Source organism: Bombina bombina, chromosome 11 (assembly GCF_027579735.1).
Source record: "Bombina bombina isolate aBomBom1 chromosome 11, aBomBom1.pri, whole genome shotgun sequence".
Taxonomy (NCBI): Eukaryota; Metazoa; Chordata; class Amphibia; order Anura; family Bombinatoridae; genus Bombina; species Bombina bombina.
In genome coordinates this window covers 124168347-124186593 of record NC_069509.1, presented here as the reverse complement: position 1 = coordinate 124186593, position 18247 = coordinate 124168347, and the positions used below count along the sequence as shown (strand labels likewise).

The 18247-nt window shown below is 39.1% G+C and overlaps 1 protein-coding gene across 6 annotated transcripts in view; it reads left to right on the top strand.

Moving 5' to 3' along the window:
• UNKL (unk like zinc finger) overlaps window positions 1–18247 on the top strand; it is a 574440-nt gene that overhangs the window by 395994 nt on the left and 160199 nt on the right. For all 6 annotated transcript variants that reach the window (XM_053694592.1, XM_053694591.1, XM_053694590.1 and 3 more), the window contains one exon: window positions 3644–3821. In XM_053694592.1, the coding sequence (XP_053550567.1) occupies window positions 3644–3821 (178 nt within the window). The remainder of the gene's footprint in view (window positions 1–3643; window positions 3822–18247) is intronic.

Genomic DNA, 18247 nt, shown 5'->3' with positions numbered 1-18247 from the left:
TCTTCTGGCGGTACTAAGACCGCGAGGAATTTCGGTAGCTCCGTACCTAGACGACATTCTGATACAAGCATCAAGCTTTCAAACTGCCAAGTCTCATACAGAGTTAGTACTGGCATTTCTAAGGTCGCATGGGTGGAAAGTGAATGAGGAGAAGAGTTCTCTCTTACCACTCACAAGAGTTCCCTTCTTGGGGACTCTTATAGATTCTGTAGAAATGAAAATTTACCTGACAGAGGACAGGTTAACAAAGCTTCTAAATGCTTGCCGTGTCCTTCATTCCATTCAACACCCGTCAGTGGCTCAATGCATGGAGGTAATCGGCTTAATGGTAGCGGCAATGGACATAGTTCCTTTTGCACGCCTGCACCTCAGACCGCTGCAATTGTGCATGCTAAGTCAGTGGAATGGGGATTACTCAGATTTGTCCCCTACGCTGAATCTGGATCAAGAAACCAGAGATTCTCTTCTATGGTGGCTTTCTCGGCCACATCTGTCCAGGGGGATGCCCTTCAGCAGGCCAGACTGGACAATTGTAACTACAGACGCCAGCCTACTAGGTTTGGGCGCTGTCTGGAATTCCCTGAAGGCTCAGGGATCATGGACTCAAGAGGAGAGTCTCCTTCCAATAAACATTCTGGAATTGAGAGCAGTTCTCAATGCCCTTTTGGCTTGGCCTCAGTTAGCAACTCTGAGGTTCATCAGGTTTCAGTCGGACAACATCACGACTGTGGCTTACATCAACCATCAGGGAGGGACAAGGAGTTCCTTAGCGATGATGGAAGTATCAAAGATAATTCGCTGGGCAGAGTCTCACTCTTGCCACCTGTCAGCGATCCACATCCCAGGAGTGGAGAACTGGGAGGCGGATTTCCTAAGTCGCCAGACTTTTCATCCAGGGGAGTGGGAACTTCATCCGGAGGTCTTTGCCCAAATACTTCGACGTTGGGGCAAACCAGATATGGATCTCATGGCGTCTCGCCAGAACGCCAAGCTTCCTCGTTACGGGTCCAGGTCCAGGGACCCGGGAGCGGTCCTGATAGATGCCTTGACAGCACCTTGGACCTTCAGGATGGCTTACGTGTTTCCACCCTTCCCGATGCTTCCTCGTTTGATTGCCAGGATCAAACAGGAGAAAGCATCAGTGATTCTAATAGCGCCTGCGTGGCCACGCAGGACCTGGTATGCAGATCTAGTGGACATGTCATCCTGTCCACCTTGGTCTCTGCCTCTGAGACAGGACCTTCTAATTCAGGGTCCTTTCAAACATCAAAATCTAATTTCTCTGAAGCTGACTGCATGGAAATTGAACGCTTGATTTTATCAAAGCGTGGATTTTCGGAGCCAGTAATTGATACCTTAATACAGGCTAGGAAACCTGTTACCAGGAAAATTTACCATAAGATATGGCGTAAATACTTACACTGGTGCGAATCCAAGAGTTACTCATGGAGTAAGGTTAGGATTCCTAGGATATTGTCTTTTCTACAAGAAGGTTTAGAAAAGGGTTTATCTGCAAGTTCTTTAAAGGGACAGATCTCAGCTCTGTCCATCCTTTTACACAAACGTCTGTCAGAAGTTCCAGACGTTCAGGCTTTTTGTCAGGCTTTGGCTAGAATTAAGCCTGTGTTTAAGACTGTAGCTCCACCGTGGAGCTTAAACTTAGTTCTTAACGTTTTACAGGGTGTTCCGTTTGAACCCCTTCATTCCATTGATATCAAGCTATTATCTTGGAAAGTTCTGTTTTTAATGGCTATTTCCTCGGCTCGTAGAGTCTCTGAGTTATCAGCCTTACATTGTGATTCTCCTTATCTGATTTTTCATTCAGATAAGGTAGTTCTGCGTACTAAACCTGGGTTCTTACCTAAGGTAGTCACTAACAAGAATATCAATCAAGAGATTGTTGTTCCATCATTGTGCCCTAACCCTTCTTCAAAGAAGGAACGACTTCTGCACAATCTAGACGTAGTCCGTGCCCTGAAATTTTATTTACAGGCAACTAAAGATTTTCGCCAAACTTCTTCCCTGTTTGTCGTTTATTCTGGACAGAGGAGAGGTCAAAAAGCATCTGCTACCTCTCTATCCTTTTGGCTTCGTAGCATAATACGTTTAGCCTATGAGACTGCTGGACAGCAACCTCCTGAAAGGATTACAGCTCATTCTACTAGAGCTGTGGCTTCCACTTGGGCCTTTAAGAATGAGGCCTCTGTTGAACAGATTTGCAAGGCTGCAACTTGGTCTTCTCTGCATACTTTTTCCAAATTTTCCAAATTTGACACTTTTGCTTCTTCGGAGGCTGTTTTTGGGAGAAAGGTTCTTCAGGCAGTGGTTCCTTCCGTATAGAGATCCTGCCTGTCCCTCCCGTCATCCGTGTACTTTGGCTTTGGTATTGGTATCCCATAAGTAATGATGACCCGTGGACTGACTACACTTAACAGGAGAAAACATAATTTATGCTTACCTGATAAATTCCTTTCTCCTGTAGTGTAGTCAGTCCACGGCCCGCCCTGTTTTTTATGGCAGGTCTAAATTTTTAAATTATACTCCAGTCACCACTGCACCCTATAGTTTCGCCTTTCTCGTTTGGTTTTCGGTCGAATGACTGGGTGTGACGTAGAGGGGAGGAGCTATATAGCAGCTCTGCTTGGGTGATCCTCTTGCACTTCCTGTTGGGGAGGAGTTAATATCCCATAAGTAATGATGACCCGTGGACTGACTACACTACAGGAGAAAGGAATTTATCAGGTAAGCATAAATTATGTTTTCTATTGGCATGAGTAAAAAGTGATTTAAAGATTATAAAACCTTGCCCTGTTTTCTTAGCATGACCAACTTTTCCTAATGCTGCTTTGATGCAAATAACTAATCAGATCACAATTGTACTACTGGAGATGGGCAGGTCATTAAAGATGTGTTTGTGCTAAATATTTAGATCTCTATTTTTCATGTTTACTTGCTTAATTAAATACTATAATTCTGGCCACTCTTTTTAAGATGCAGATATACTGTTTAAGTTTTGTAATTGATTTATAAAATTATGTTTTGTTATAGATAATACCTTTATATAGGTCTCCTGGTTGACAAATCTATCGCTTTTGTGCTAAAAAAAATCAATACTATATATCAGCAATTAAACATTATTTGTTATACATATTATTTATATATATATATATATATATATATATATATATATACATATTATTTATATATATATATATATATATATATATATACATATATATATATATATATATATATATATATATATATATATATATATATATATATACATATTATTTTTATTTATATATATATATATATAAAAATAAATAAAACGGATTTTAAAGAAACCATTTAAATTGAAAACAGGTGTGTAAAATAATTATCATTATATTTTTATCACTTTTTTGGGTACACAGTTTTATTAAATAATTGACAGAACAAAATCTCTAGAGATGTTTTACATTTTTCTAATTAAAGGTATACCAGCCTACAAAATACACCTCTTTAGCTCCAACATGGTTTCTGATCACCTTGTCACCATAGGCTGCTGAATTATGTTTTTCATTTTATTATATTTCCATTACTTTTTATTTTACATGCCAAAATGCATCTTGCTTATTTTATTTATATATTTTTTAAACAGAGCCATCTCAGTGTTTTTTCAGTGGTTAACCCACTGGCATCCAGTATAACCTCCAGTATAACTTCTAGTCTGGCATCCAGTATTGGCTCAGATAGTTCATCCCCTACAGCGCTATCAAGTGTTAATGCCAAAGCTCTCCCATTCTACCCAACTAGTAATACAGTTGAATCAGTAATAGGTAAGCCTATATGTTTCATATTTACTGTTTATATACAGTATGGCATTATGTATTATTTGAATTCTACTGTTTGATTTGTCTGCATTTAAAGGGACACTGGACCCAATTTTTTACTGTCATGATTCAGATAGAGTAAGCAATTTTAAGCAACTTTCTAATTTACAACTATTATCATTCTCTTGCTATCTTTTTTTGAAAAGCAAGAATGTAAGTTTAGAAGCCGTCTCATTTTTAGTTTACAACCTGGTTTGTCCTTGCTGATTGGACAGCACCAATAAACAAGTGCTGTCCAGGGTCTGAACCAAAAATTGTCGGGCTCCTTAGATGCCTTTTTCAAATAAAGATAGGAAAAGAAAGAAGAAAATTTTATAATAGGAGTAAATTAGAAAGTTGCTTAAAATTGCATGCTCTATCTGAATCATAAAAGAAAAAAAACAAAAAAAACAGGGTTTAGTATCCCTTTAAATATAATCGTTCATTTCTTGGTGGATATTCTTTTCTCTCCAGAAGATATTCTAAAATGTTTTTAAAGCAATATAAATGATTGGCAACTGTTTTATATGTGCATGCAAACCTATTCTGTGATCTGGCATTTGATGGTGTTTGTATACTGCGCTTGTATGTGTTCATTGTTAAATTTAATCTTTTAGCGTAATGGTGGATTTTATATGTGTTGGGGGTGGGTATTCGTTTTATATCTACACAACTTCCAAATGCAAAAGAACATGTAACAAAAAGAAAATAGTGTAATACTGTAAGCAATGTAAAGGATAGCCTCAAATATGGGCTCACATAGTATCATGAAGGAACAAGCTCATCAGGTAAGTGAAATAAAATTCTGAATTTCTTTATTCCAGCTTTTGGGGAAGCACCATTTAAAATATGAATAATTTGTAAAGCATTATACTGTATAAACTTCTTTAATCTTTAAAACGACCAGTTATTTTTGTTACCTTCAGGTAATTATATATATATATACATGTATGTATATGTGTGTGTGTGTATGTATGTACAGTGGATATAAAAAGTCTACACACCCCTGTTAAAATGTCAGGTTTCTGTGATGTAAAAAAAAATGAGACAAAGATAAATCATTTCAGAACTTTTTCCACCTTTAATGTGACCTATAAACTGTACAACTCAATTGAAAAACAAACTGAAATCTTTTAGGTAAAGGTAAATAAAAAAAAACTAAAATAATATGGTTGTATAAGTGTGAATACCCTTAAACTAATACTTTATTGAAGCACCTTTTGATTTTATTACAGCACTTAGTCTTTTTGGGTATGAGTTTTTCAGCATGGCACATCTTGACTTGGCAAGATTTGGCCACTCTTCTTTGCAAAAACACTCTAAATCTGTCAGAATGCGAGGGCATCTCCTGTGCACAGCCCTCTTCAGATCACCCCACAGATTTTGAATTAGATTCAGGTCTGGATTCTGGCTGGGCCATCCCAAAACTTTAATCTTCTTCTGGTGAAGCCATTCCTTTGTTGATTTGGATGTATGCTTTGGGTCGTTGTCATGCTGAAAGATGAAGTTCCTCTTCATGTCCAGCTTTCTAGCAGAAGCCTGAAGGTTTTGTGCCAATATTGTCTGGTATTTGGAACTGTTCATTATTCCCTCTATCTTGACTAAGGCCCCAGTTCCAGCTGAAGAAAAACAGCCCCAAAGCATGATGCTGACACCACCATGCTTCTTTGTGGGTATGGTCTTCTTTTGGTGATATGCAGTGTTGTTTTTGCGCCAAACATATCTTTTGGAATTATGGCCAAAAATTTCAACTTTGGTTTCATCAGACCAGAACACCTTTTGCAACATGCTTTTGGGAAACTTCAGATGTGTTATTGCAAAATTTAGCCGGGTTTGGATGTTTTTTTTTTTTGTAAGAAAAGGCTTCCGTGTTGCCACTCTACCCCATAGCCCAGACATTTGAAGAATACGGGCGATTGTTGTTACATGTACCACACAGCCAGTACTTGCCAGATATTCCTGCAGCTCCTTTAATGTTGCTGTAGGCCTCTTGGCAGCCCCCTAGACCAGTTTTCTTCTCGTCTTTTCATCAATTTTGGAGGGACATCCAGTTCTTGGTAATGTCACTGTTGCACCATATTTTCTTCACTTGATGATGACTGTCTTCACTGTGTTCCATGGTATATCTAATGCCTTGGAAATTCTTTTGTACTCTTCTCCTGACTGATACCTTTAAACAATGAGATCCCTCTGATGCTTTAGAAGCTCTCTAAGGACCATGGCTTTTGCTGAGGGATGCAACTAACAAAATGTCAGGAAAGACCTACTAGAACAGCTGAACTTTAATTGGGGTTAATCAGAGGCACTTTAAATGATGACAGGTGTGTACTGACTCCTATTTAACATGATTTTTAATGTGGTTGCTTAATTCTGAACACAGCTACATCCCCAGATATAAAAGGGGATTCACACTTATGCAACCATATTATTGTCTCATTTTTTTTACATCACAGAAACCTGACATTTTAACAGGGGTGTGTAGACTTTCTATATTCACTATATATATATATATATATATATATATATATATATATATATATATATATATATATATATATATATATATATATATATATATATATATATATATACACATACACACTAGGGAACTGTACTCTCACTAACCAAAAATATGACAACAAACAGGGAAACAGGGTGCCAGCAGGGGCAAAAATAGAAAGTATATAGACCGCACTCGCTGGATTTCAGACAAACTTCAGTGTTTATTTATTTGGTAAATAAATTAAGAAACACTGAAGTTTGTCTAAAATCCATAGAGTGAGGTCTGTATACACACACACACATATATATATATATATATATATATATATATATATATATATATATATATCCATAGGCAGGGAGAGTCCACAATTTAATTCATTACTGTTGGGAATATCAACACTTGGCCACCAGGAGAAGGCAAAGACACCCAGTCAAAGGCTATAAATATCCCTCCCACTTCACCAATCCCCCCCAATAATTCTTTGCCTTTCGTCACTTTAGGATGATGGCAGAGAGAAGTGTTAGAAGAAAAATAGTCCATTAATGGGTAATTTCCCTTTAAGAGTGGACTGAGGTGTTTGAGTAGCCATCGATTCCTCTCAGTGAGTGTTGTGGTGAAATGTAGCTTCTAGATGTTGCAGGGAACGATCTCTGACCTCTATCTAGTGATTTAATGCTATCACCTCCTGGGAAAATCAGTATCAAGGTTTTACACTGTTTTCCTTTCTCCTCAGGTCTCTGGCAGACGTGTCAGAGTGAGACTGTCAGACCTTGAGATGCTGTACCTTCCGCCTGAATGCTAAGGCTTCAGGTTTTGCAATTCTGTCGCACAGGGCTCTTTAGTTAAAGCCGTGGTCCGTGGATATGGTATCTAAGACCAGACTTCTTTCCTTACCGTTTAAGGGAAATATTTTGATCGTGACAGGCCTGGACTCCATAATTTCCACGCTGACAGGAGGGAAGGGTGCCTTCCTCGCTCAGGATAAGAAAGAAAAAACTAAGGGTCGCCAGTCATCTAATTTTCGTTCCTTTCAGTCAGATAAATCCCAGCGGACTCAGTCCTCCATACCTGAACAGGCTAAGGGTAATTGGAAGCCTGGCCAGCCCTGGAACAAATCCAAATAGGTCAAGAAGTCCACAGATTAAAAGTCTGTATGAAGGACTGGCCCCCGATCCGGGACCAGATCAAGTAGGGGGCAGACTGTCTTTTTTCTTAGAGGCGTGGGTTCAGGATGTTCAAGATCCATGGGTTATAGATGTTGTATCCCAAGGATACAAAATAGGGTTCAGATCTCGCCCTCCAAGGGGCAGATTTCTCCTGTCAAAACTGTCTACAAGACCAGAGAAAATGGCAGCCTTTTTAGATTGTGTGCTGGACCTTTCCTCCTTGGGAGTGATCTTCCCAGTGCCCACCTCAGAAAGGGGTCTGGGGTTTTACTCAAACCTTTTTGTAGTTCCCAAAAAGGAGAGGAAGTATCGCCCAATTCTGGACTTAGTGTCTCAATAAATTTCTCAAGGTTCCCTCCTTCAAAATGGAGACTATCAGGTCCATCCTTCCCTTGATTCAGGACAGACAGTTCATGAAGATAATAGATCTAAAGGATCTTTGCCTTCACGTGCCGATTCACAGGGATCATTTTCAGTTTCTACGGTTTGCATTCCTGGACCAACATTTCCAGTCCATAGCCTTGCCATTTGGTTTAGCTACTGCTCCCAGGATATTCACGAAGATTCTGGGAGCGTTCCTAGCAGTGGCCATATCTCAGGGTATCACAGTGGCTCTGTAATTGGACGATATCTTGGTTCAAGCTCCATCTTTTCCTTTGGCAGGCTATTAGACAGAGTCTCTTCTTTGTCTCCTTCGGACTCACGGATGGAAGATAAATCTGGAGAAACGTTCCCTGGTTCTAAGTACCAGGGTTGTATTTCTGGCAACTATCATCGACTCAGTGACCATGAAGATCTTTTTGACAGATCAGAGACGTTCCAAGCTTGTTGCGGCATGTCTATCCCTTTAGGCCCCGTTAAATCCTTCGGTGGCTCAGTGCATGGAGGTAATTGGCCTCATTGTGTCTACCATGGACATGATTCCTTTTGCCGCTTCCATCTTCGACCTCTACAACTATGCATGCTGAGGCAATGGAACGGCGATCATTTAAAACTGTCTCAACAGATTGTTCTAGACAACCTTACGAGAGACTCTCGCCCTCTTGGTGGCTCTGTCAAGATCACCTGTCCCTAGGCACGGGCTTCTTGAGACCTTCCTGGGAGATTGTGACTACGGATGCCAGCCTTTCAGACTGGGGAGCAATCTGAGGTCCCAGGAAGGTTCAGGGGACGTGGTCCCAAGAAGAATCTTCTCTTCCGATCAATATCTTGGAGCTTTGGGCACTTCACAATGCTCTAAGGGCATGGCTCCAGCTCTGTTCTGCCCAGTATATCAGATTCCAGTCAGACAATATAACTTCAGTTGCTTACATTAACCATTAGAGAGGAACAAGAAGTTCCCTAGCAATGAAGAAAGTGTCTCTAATTCTACAATGGACAGAAGCCAACAACTGTCTTCTTTCAGCGATCCACATCCGGTGTTGGGCAACAGGGAAGCGGACTTCCTAAGCAGACAATCCTTTCACCCGGGGGAATGGTCTCTCCACCCCAAGGTGTTCTCTGATGGGGGCTTCCAGGAATTGAGCACATGGCTTTTCATCTCAATACCAAATTACCCAGGTACGGGTTTGATATAGAGGGATCCTCAAGCGGAATTAATAGACACGTTAGTGGTTCCATGTAGGTTCAAGCTCATATATATTTTTCCTCCATCGGCTCTTCTCCCTCAAGTAGTAGCTCACATCAAGCAGGATCAAGCTCTGGCTATTCTAATAGTGCTATCCTGGCCTCGAAGGACCTGGTTTGCAGATCTGGTGAGGATGTCCTGCTCCCCTCCATGGAGGTTACCTTCTCAGGTGGACCTTCTAATGCAAGGCCATTCCTACAGCAAAATAGTTATAGACACTTTAATTCAGGCTCGTAAGCTGGTTACTCGGTGCATTAACATAAGGTATGGCAGACTTGCCTTCATTGGTGTGAGGAACGTGGTCTTCCATGGCACAAGGTGAAGGTTACTAGACTCCTGTCTTTTCTACAAGATGGTTTGGAGAAGGGATTGTCCGCCAGTTCTCTAAAGGGTTAGGTCTCGGCCATATCGGTCGTACTGCATAAGAGATTAGTGGATATTCCGGACGTGCAGTCTTTTGTTCAATCTCTGACTAGAATAAGACCTGTATTCAAACCTGTTGCTCCTCCTTGGAGCCTCAACCTTGTTCTTCCTGTTTTGCAGCAAGCTCCGTTTGAGCCCATACCTGTTAAGACTAATTTATCACACAGTCTGGAAAGTTTATCTTTCCTAGTGTAAGTCTGAGAATTACCCGTTAAACTTTTTCAGGTTTTTCAAATCCTTTAATTTTTTTTATATTCTAGGATGGGCTGCTAAGGGTTTATAAGCCAATTACCTTCTAGGCAAAATGTATTCCCTTTCAGTTTTATATCACAAGAAGGATTTCAAGACTGTCTGACATTCAAAGCCTTTGTTCTAGATTTGGTCTGGATAAGACTAGTTATTAGGCTCAGCCATTTGAATCTATGCATATTCTGGACATTCAATTGTTGAATGTCTTGAAAAGGTTCTCTGTCTTTTAGCCATTACTTAACCAGAAGAGTGATCTTGTGATTCTCCTTACCTGTCTTTAAAAACAAAAAATGAAATCGGGATAAAGCAGTTTTAAGAACAAACTACTCTTTCCTTCTTAAAGTTGTTTCTTCTGAAAACATCGGTTAGGAAATGTTCCCATCTCTCTGTCCAGCGCCCCAAAAAACAGATGCTAAGAAGAGATAATTTCTTATATTGGATGTAGTATGGGCCTTGAAACTGTATCTTTAAGCCTCAAAAGAATTCAAAATTTCTGCTTCCTTGTTTATCTCTCAGACAAGGGACAGAAAGCTACTTCAATCACCTTGGCAGTGTGGCTTGAGGTTTGGGTTGCGTAGCGTACCTAGTTGTGGGGAAGTCTACCCCTGAATGAATCGCTGCTCATTCTACCAGAGTAGTCAGCGCTTCTTGGGTTGTTAGATATAAAGCTTCCATTGAACAGATGTGCAAGGCAGCTTACTTGGTCATCATTTCATACCTTTACCAAATTCTATTATTTTGACACATTTGCTTCTTTTTTTGTTCTTTTGTTATTGAGGTTAATACGCAATTACAAACATTGCAAGAGTGTGCATATCTACAAAGACATTTTTGGAATAATTAGTTATTTTGCTTACAATTTTACATGGAATTTAAGCAAAGAGTTAGACATTGAAGAAGTATGCACTGCTACATAGGCATTTTTGGAACAAAATCTATTTCAGTTTCAGAGATGAATTACATATGAACAAAGAGTTACATGCCTGTCATCCATAAAGGGGGGAACAGAAATTTAAGATCATCTAACTTATTACTATAGGGTACATTTCTTGTATAGCAAATAGCATACAATTATACACAGGTTGAAAGTGTCTAACTTATACAGTACCTCAATGCAAACTTAAGGGTAACCTTAATTTATAGCCTCCTTGCCATAGAGGAAGTCATCAACGGTATCAAACTTTAACTATGTAGTCCCCAAACTTTTTTTTTTTTTTTAAACAGACATTTAGCCCAATCCATATTTTGCATAGGAGGTGGTTTCAAAAAGGAAAAGTAATAATCAGAGCTTCTAAGTAGGAGTGAATGGAATGAGTGGATTTAAAAGGCTAAAAGTAGCAAATGTTACAATAATTGTACATAGATATCATACACAAAAATGTACCTTAGTCAAACAGCTATATAGGGCATATGTTATAGTCCACACAGAAATGTATAATATGTCCAATCATTTCAAAATAATATTCCAGATGTATAGAAAGATCCACAAAATAAAATAAAGAACTATGAAGGTAAAATCCAACCTCACACGTTAGTGGTAAAATCCAACCTCACACTCAAACTTGTCTGATGGTGTGTGCTGCTCTCATGGGGGTGTATCAGAAGTGACCCCTCATATGAAGACAAAAAAAGCTGAAGGAACGAGCGCAACTGGAGTCAAGTGAAATAATTTAATGACAAGAATTCAAATGTAAAAACAAGGGCACCTGCATAGCAGATATAAAACAAGCACATCAACGAAATTCGTTAGAGCAGGTGACTGCAGTGAAGTCTTACTGTCTCTTCTCGACTCCCGGTTCACCTTTCAATTTGATTCACAATAGGATTTTCTCCCCACAAGCCGTTATAGGTGCAGCGTGGCTCCGTTTACAGGACCAGCTGTAATGATTACACCTCCATATACAGCATGTGTCGTGCCCAAGACAGTGTTCATGTGTTTAGTTATGGAGACCCAGTAGGGTTTCACCTGAGAGCAGGACACCCAAATGTGGGACAAGGTGCCGTTTTCTCCACAATGTCTCCAGCAGAGTGGGAATGTGCTTGGGAAAATGCTGTGTAGTCTTTGCAGGGTCAGGTACCAACGAGAGAAGATTTTATAATTAAGTTCCGCTATGACGGGGGAAACAGATGACTTTTAAGTCATATAGAACATTTTCTTCCTTTGTTTATCAGGAAATGTTACATTTAGTTCTTTTTCCCACTTGGTTACATATGAGGGCCTATGGGAAGGAGCTTCTAAGTAATTTATATATTAAGGAGATGTGAGATTGGGATATGTTTGTATTGTTAGAGTGACTCAAACAATGTTAGAGGTCTAAGGAATTCATATAGTCGGAAAGTAATTGGAGAGTCCACAATGTCATTTAATTTCTAATGGGAATATCACTCCTGGACAGCAGGCGGAGGCAAAGAGCACCATAGCAAGCTGTTAAATGTGACTCCCCTACCCATAATCCCCAGTCATTCTCTTTGCCTCTGTCAATGGAGGAGATGAAGTTTGGTGTCTGAAGAAATTCATTTCTTTTTTTTGGATACTTTTCCCTGCAAGCAAGGATTTGGGGTTTAGCTGTGTCCAAGTCAATCTCTGCAGCAGAGTAGTGGTGGCTTTTAAGCAGTTAGGAAGTTGTAAGCTTGTGCTTACTTGGTTTCCTAACATATTGCTGCCCTAGGTATAGAAAGTCAGAGTTGTTTACTCTGTTCTTTCTTTTTTCTACAGGTCTCTGCAAGGAGTTTGTGTCCTTTCACGCCTTGTGAGCTGCCTTCCTGCAAGACAGCTAGATTGCAGGTAAGTGCTTCTTGTCTTCTAAGTCAAGGGAGACTTGCACTTTAGTTCTTATTTATTGCTGCAGTAATAAAAATGGGACATTATTAAATCCTTTATGGTCAGGATTTATGGGGCAGTGTGCAGGTTACATTGTATGTCACATATTGTGAGACTGTTTATCTGATTCACTGTGGTAGTGTTTGTTTATGAGCTTTTTTTTGTAATTGAAAAGGCTGGAGTTTTATTTATAGGCATTATTATCCTTAAGGTATATAAGAAACGCAAGTGCAAAGTGACTTGTGACTTTTATGTTGATGCTCTTAAACTGTGTGAGGCAGTCTTTTTTAATTTTATTGTAGTTTGCTTCGGTAGGAACGCGCACTTTTTAGTTTACGTTGAGTTGCTACTGAAGCCGGTCATGTGACACACTTCTCTTCCGCTCTGGAGCGGAGTTGCGTTGTGAATTCAGTGTTTTGCAATACCAGCTTTTCTTTCATGTAATTGGCAAGAGTCAATGAGCTAGTGACGTATGGGATATACAATCCTACCAGGAGGGGCAAAGTTTCCCAAACCTCAAAATGCCTATAAATACACCCCTCACCACACCCACAATTCAGTTTTACAAACTTTGCCTCCTATGGAGGTGGTGAAGTAAGTGTGTGCTAAGATTTCTACGTTGACATGCGCTTCTCAGCATTTTGAAGCCCGATTCCTCTCAGAAAACAGCGAATGTCAGAGGGACGTGGAGAGTATCACCTATTGCATGCAATGATTTTCCTAATGGGGGTCTTTTTCATAGGTTCTCTGTTATCGGTCGTAGAGATTCATCTCCTACCTCCCTTTTCAGATCGACTATATTCTCTCATATACCATTACCTCTACTGATAACTGTTTCAGTACTAGTTTGGCTATCTGCTATATGTGGATGGGTGTCTTTTGGTAAGTATGTTTTTATTTCTTAAGACACCCCAGCTATGGTTTGGCACTTTATGCATTTATATAAAGTTCTAAATATATGTATTGTACTTATATTTGCCATGAGTCAGGTTCATGCATTTCCTTTTGCAGATTGTCAGTTTCATATTTGGGGAAAGTTAATATTAAGAAATATTTTTCTTACCTGGGGTTTAGTCTTTTTTTCAATTGACTACTTTGTTTCAAATTGAGGGCTGACTTAGGCTTGCGGGCGCACCAAATGCTATACTTTGTTGGGTAATTGACGCAGAGGTTTCACACGGTTGCGTCGTTGGTGACGCAAGTGTGTCATTTCCGGACATGGTTGGCGACAAAAAAAATTTTCAGTTACGTTGTGCGTCATACTTGGCGCCAAATTTTTTTCATTATTTATTGCCCCATTGCTTTTGCCTCTTGCCTTTTTCTATGTCAGAGGGCTATGCTATTTGCATTTTTTACCATTCCTGAAACTGTCATATTAGGAAATTGATAATTTTGCTTTATATGTTGTTTTTTCTTTTACATTTTGCAAGATGTCTCAATCTGATCCTGCCTCAGAAGTATCTGTTGGAACTTTGCTGCCTGACATTGGTTCTACCAAAGCTAAGTGCATTTGTTGTAAAATTGTGGAGATTATATCTCCTAATGTCATTTGTAATAGTTGTCACGATAAACTTTTACATGCAGATAGTGTGTCCATCAGTAATAGTACATTGCCGGTTGCAGTTCCTTCAACTTCTAATGTACATGATATACCTATGAATTTTAAAGAATTTGCTACTGATTCTATTCAGAAGGCTTTGTCTGCATTTCCACCTTCTAATAAGCGTAAGAGGTCTTTTAAAACTTCTCATAAAGTTGATGAAATTTCAAATGACCAACAACATAATGAATTATCCACCTCTGATGAGGATCTATCTGATTCAGAATATCCTTCCTCAGATATTGACACTGACAAATCTACTTATTTATTTAAAATGGAGTATATGTGTTCTTTGTTAAAAGAAGTGTTAATTACTTTGGATATTGAGGAAGCTAGTCCTCTTGATATTAAAATCAGTAAACGTTTAAATTCTGTTTTTAAACCTCCTGTGGTTACTCCAGAGGTTTTTCCTATTCCTGATGCTATTTCTGATATGATTTCTAAGGAATGGAATAAGCCGGGTACTCCTTTTAATCCTTCTGCAAGGTTTAAAAAAATTGTATCCTTTACCAGCAATTTCAATAGAGTTTTGGGAAAAGATCCCCAAAGTTGATGGGGCTATTTCTACTCTTGCTAAACGAATCACTATTCCGTTAAAAGATAGTACTTCCTTTAAAGATCCTTTAGATAGGAAGCTTAAATCTTGGAATGCTGTCAGGGTATTCACTAATACAATCCTGTCCCTTTAATTCTGAATCCTCTTTTCCTATTTAAGGCCCCTCCTCTCTATGCTCCTCGCTTGGTAATTTGAATCAGTTACTTTATGTGACTCCTCTCTGAAGACACCTAGCCCTTTCCTCAATCTGTGGGGATTTCTTACTTGTTGCTTTGAAACTTTGCAGCCTACATTAATCTTTCATTGCTGTGTGCCGGTGTGCCTATTCTATTACTTACAGTTTCTTAGGAACCAAAGGAGCTGCTTTCAATTCCCTAACTGTTACACCGGGTGGCTGTGACGTCACACCCGGCATCTCAGCGTGTCTGCAGCGCGTGTACCGCGCTGTGTCCTTTCTACAAACAAGCATTCAGGATACCGTAAGGTTTTTCATCTGGCTCTGACTTAGCCTTCCAAATAACCATCAGGAATTGGTCTGTATATTTTATTACTCTATTTGGATATCATTATGTCTCTCAAATAAGCAAACTACTTAAGCACTGTATTCAATGACTGTTACTATCACTAAAATGCAGGATTAACTTCAACTACCTGTTACATTGCCTACTCTGTTTGAACTGCTGCTTGATTAACATCATTTGCTGTGACCACCTTGAACCTTACTAAGTGACTTATCGTTTGTTACTATCCTATCCTTGCATAATCTATATCTGATAACATAATCCAAAATATCATTCTAACTACATATGATATTCCCTGAAGTGCTGAATTCCTAACAAATACATTTTGGCCTAATTACAATATCTCTTTGTACTACATCTGTTTGTATTACATTCCATTTCACTTCCTGTCTTCTTTGTATATGTGTCAGCTATATCATTTAATCACTAAGTAATTAGTTGATTAACTACCTACTCTATCTATAGATACTCCTCCTATCTGTTGAAATACAGGCATCCTGTAACCTGGTTGCGTGACAGCTCCGTTTTCACTCTGTACCCTGCAGTAGTGACCCTCAGTTCAATGAGCAAAACCGGATTCCTGTAAGTTAAATCTGTGTGAATCCAAGGTTTGGTGTGAGGCTGAGTGGTCCTACTATAGCGGATACTAGGTACCTAAACTTATTTACCACCTGTTCTACCACATAACTTTACAGAACATAACAAATGCTGATATGACATCTAAATCTAGATTACTATCTCTTTCTTTCCAAGGTAATAATTTATTTGGTTCTCAGTTGGATTCTATTATTTAAACTGTTACTAGGGGGAAGGGAGTTTTTTTGCCTCAGGATAAAAAACCTAAGGGTAAATCTAAGGCTTCTAATCATTTTCGTTCCTTTCGTCAAAATAAGGAACAAAAACTTAATCCTTCCCCCAAGGAACCTGTTTCCAATTGGAAGCCTTCCTCAAATTGGAATAAATCTAAGCCTTTTAAGAAACCAAAGTCAGCCCCTAAGTCCGCATGAAGGTGCGGCCCTCATTCCAGCTCAGCTGGTAGGGGGCAGATTAATGTTTTTCAAGGATGTTTGGGCAAATTCTGTCCAAAATCAATGGGTTCAGGGCATTGTCTCTCGGGTACCGAATTAAGACCTCCTGTGAGAAGATTTTTCTTTCATGTAATTGGCAAGAGTCCATGAGCTAGTGATGTATGGGATATACATTCCTACCAGGAGGGGCAAAGTTTCCCAAACTTCAAAATGCCTATAAATACACCCCTCACCACACCCACAATTCAGTTTTACAAACTTTTTCTCCCATGGAGGTGGTGAAGAAAGTTTGTGCTAGATTTCTACGTTGATATGCGCTTCGCAGCAGGCTGAAGCCCGGTTTTCCTCTCAGAGTGCAGTGAATGTCAGAGGGATGTGAAGGGAGTATTGCCTATTGAATACCATGGTCTTCCTCTAGGGGATCTATTTCATAGGTTCTCTGTTATCGGTCGTAGAGATTTCTTCTCCTACCTCCCTTTTCAGATCGACAATATACTCTTATATACCATTACCTCTACTGATTCTCGTTTCAGTACTGGTTTGGCTATCTACTTTATGTAGATGAGTTTCTTTGGGTAAGTAAGTCTTATTTTTATTTATGACACTCTCAGCTATGATTTGGCACTTTATATGTAAAGTTATAAATATATATGTTTTATACTATATTTGTCATGATTCAGGTGAATCAGTTTATTTTCCTTCTTTCAGACTGTCAGTTTCATTTTTTGGGAAAATGCATATGAATTAATATTTTTCTTACCTAAAATTTTCATTGAATTTTTTCCTCTAAATTGCGGGCTGTTAGGTTCGCGGGTGCAAAAAATGCTAGAATTTATTGCGTCATTTTTGGCGCAAGACTTTTTTGGCGCGAGATTGACGTTTGTCTGACATCAATAACGTCATTTCCGGCGTTAAACTATGTAGTTGCGTCATTTTTTACTCTCGTGTTTGTTACAGACGTTTTTGGCGCCAAAAAATATGTGGGCGTCATACTTGGCGCCAGTTTTTTTTACATTATTTAAGTCTCACTTTTTAGTTGCTTATGGTTTCTAGAGGCTTGTTCTGTATGCATTTTTTCCCATTCCTGAAACTGTCATTTAAGGAATTTGATAATTTTGCTTTATATGTTGTTTTTTCTATTACATATTGCAAGATGTCACAACCTGACCCTGGATCAGAATCTACTTCTGGAAAGACGCTGCCTGATGTCTGTTCTACCAAAGCTAAGTGCATTTGTTGTAAACTTATGCTAACTGTTTCTCCGGCTGTAGTTTGTGTTAGTTGTCATGATAAACTATCAAACGCAGATAATATTTCCATTAGTAATAATCCATTACCTGTTGTTGCTCCGCCAACATCTAATGTTCAGGATGTTCCTGGTAATGTAAAAGAATTTGTTTCTAATTATATTTGGAAGGCTCTGTCTGTTATACCTCCTAGTAAACGTAAAAGGTCTTTTAAAACTTCTCATAAATCAGATGAATTTTTAAATGACCGCCTTCATTCTGACTTATCTATCTCTGATGAGGATCTTTCTGGATCAGAAGATTCTGCCTCAGATATTGACACTGATAAATCTTCATATTTGTTTAAGATGGAGTTTACAGGGAGTGCAGAATTATTAGGCAAATGAGTATTTTGACCACATCATCCTCTTTATGCATGTTGTCTTACTCCAAGCTGTATAGGCTCGAAAGCCTACTACCAATTAAGCATATTAGGTGATGTGCATCTCTGTAATGAGAAGGGGTGTGGTCTAATGACATCAACACCCTATATCAGGTGTGCATAATTATTAGGCAACTTCCTTTCCTTTGGCAAAATGGGTCAAAAGTAGGACTTGACAGGCTCAGAAAAGTAAAAAATAGTGAGATATCTTGCAGAGGGATGCAGCAC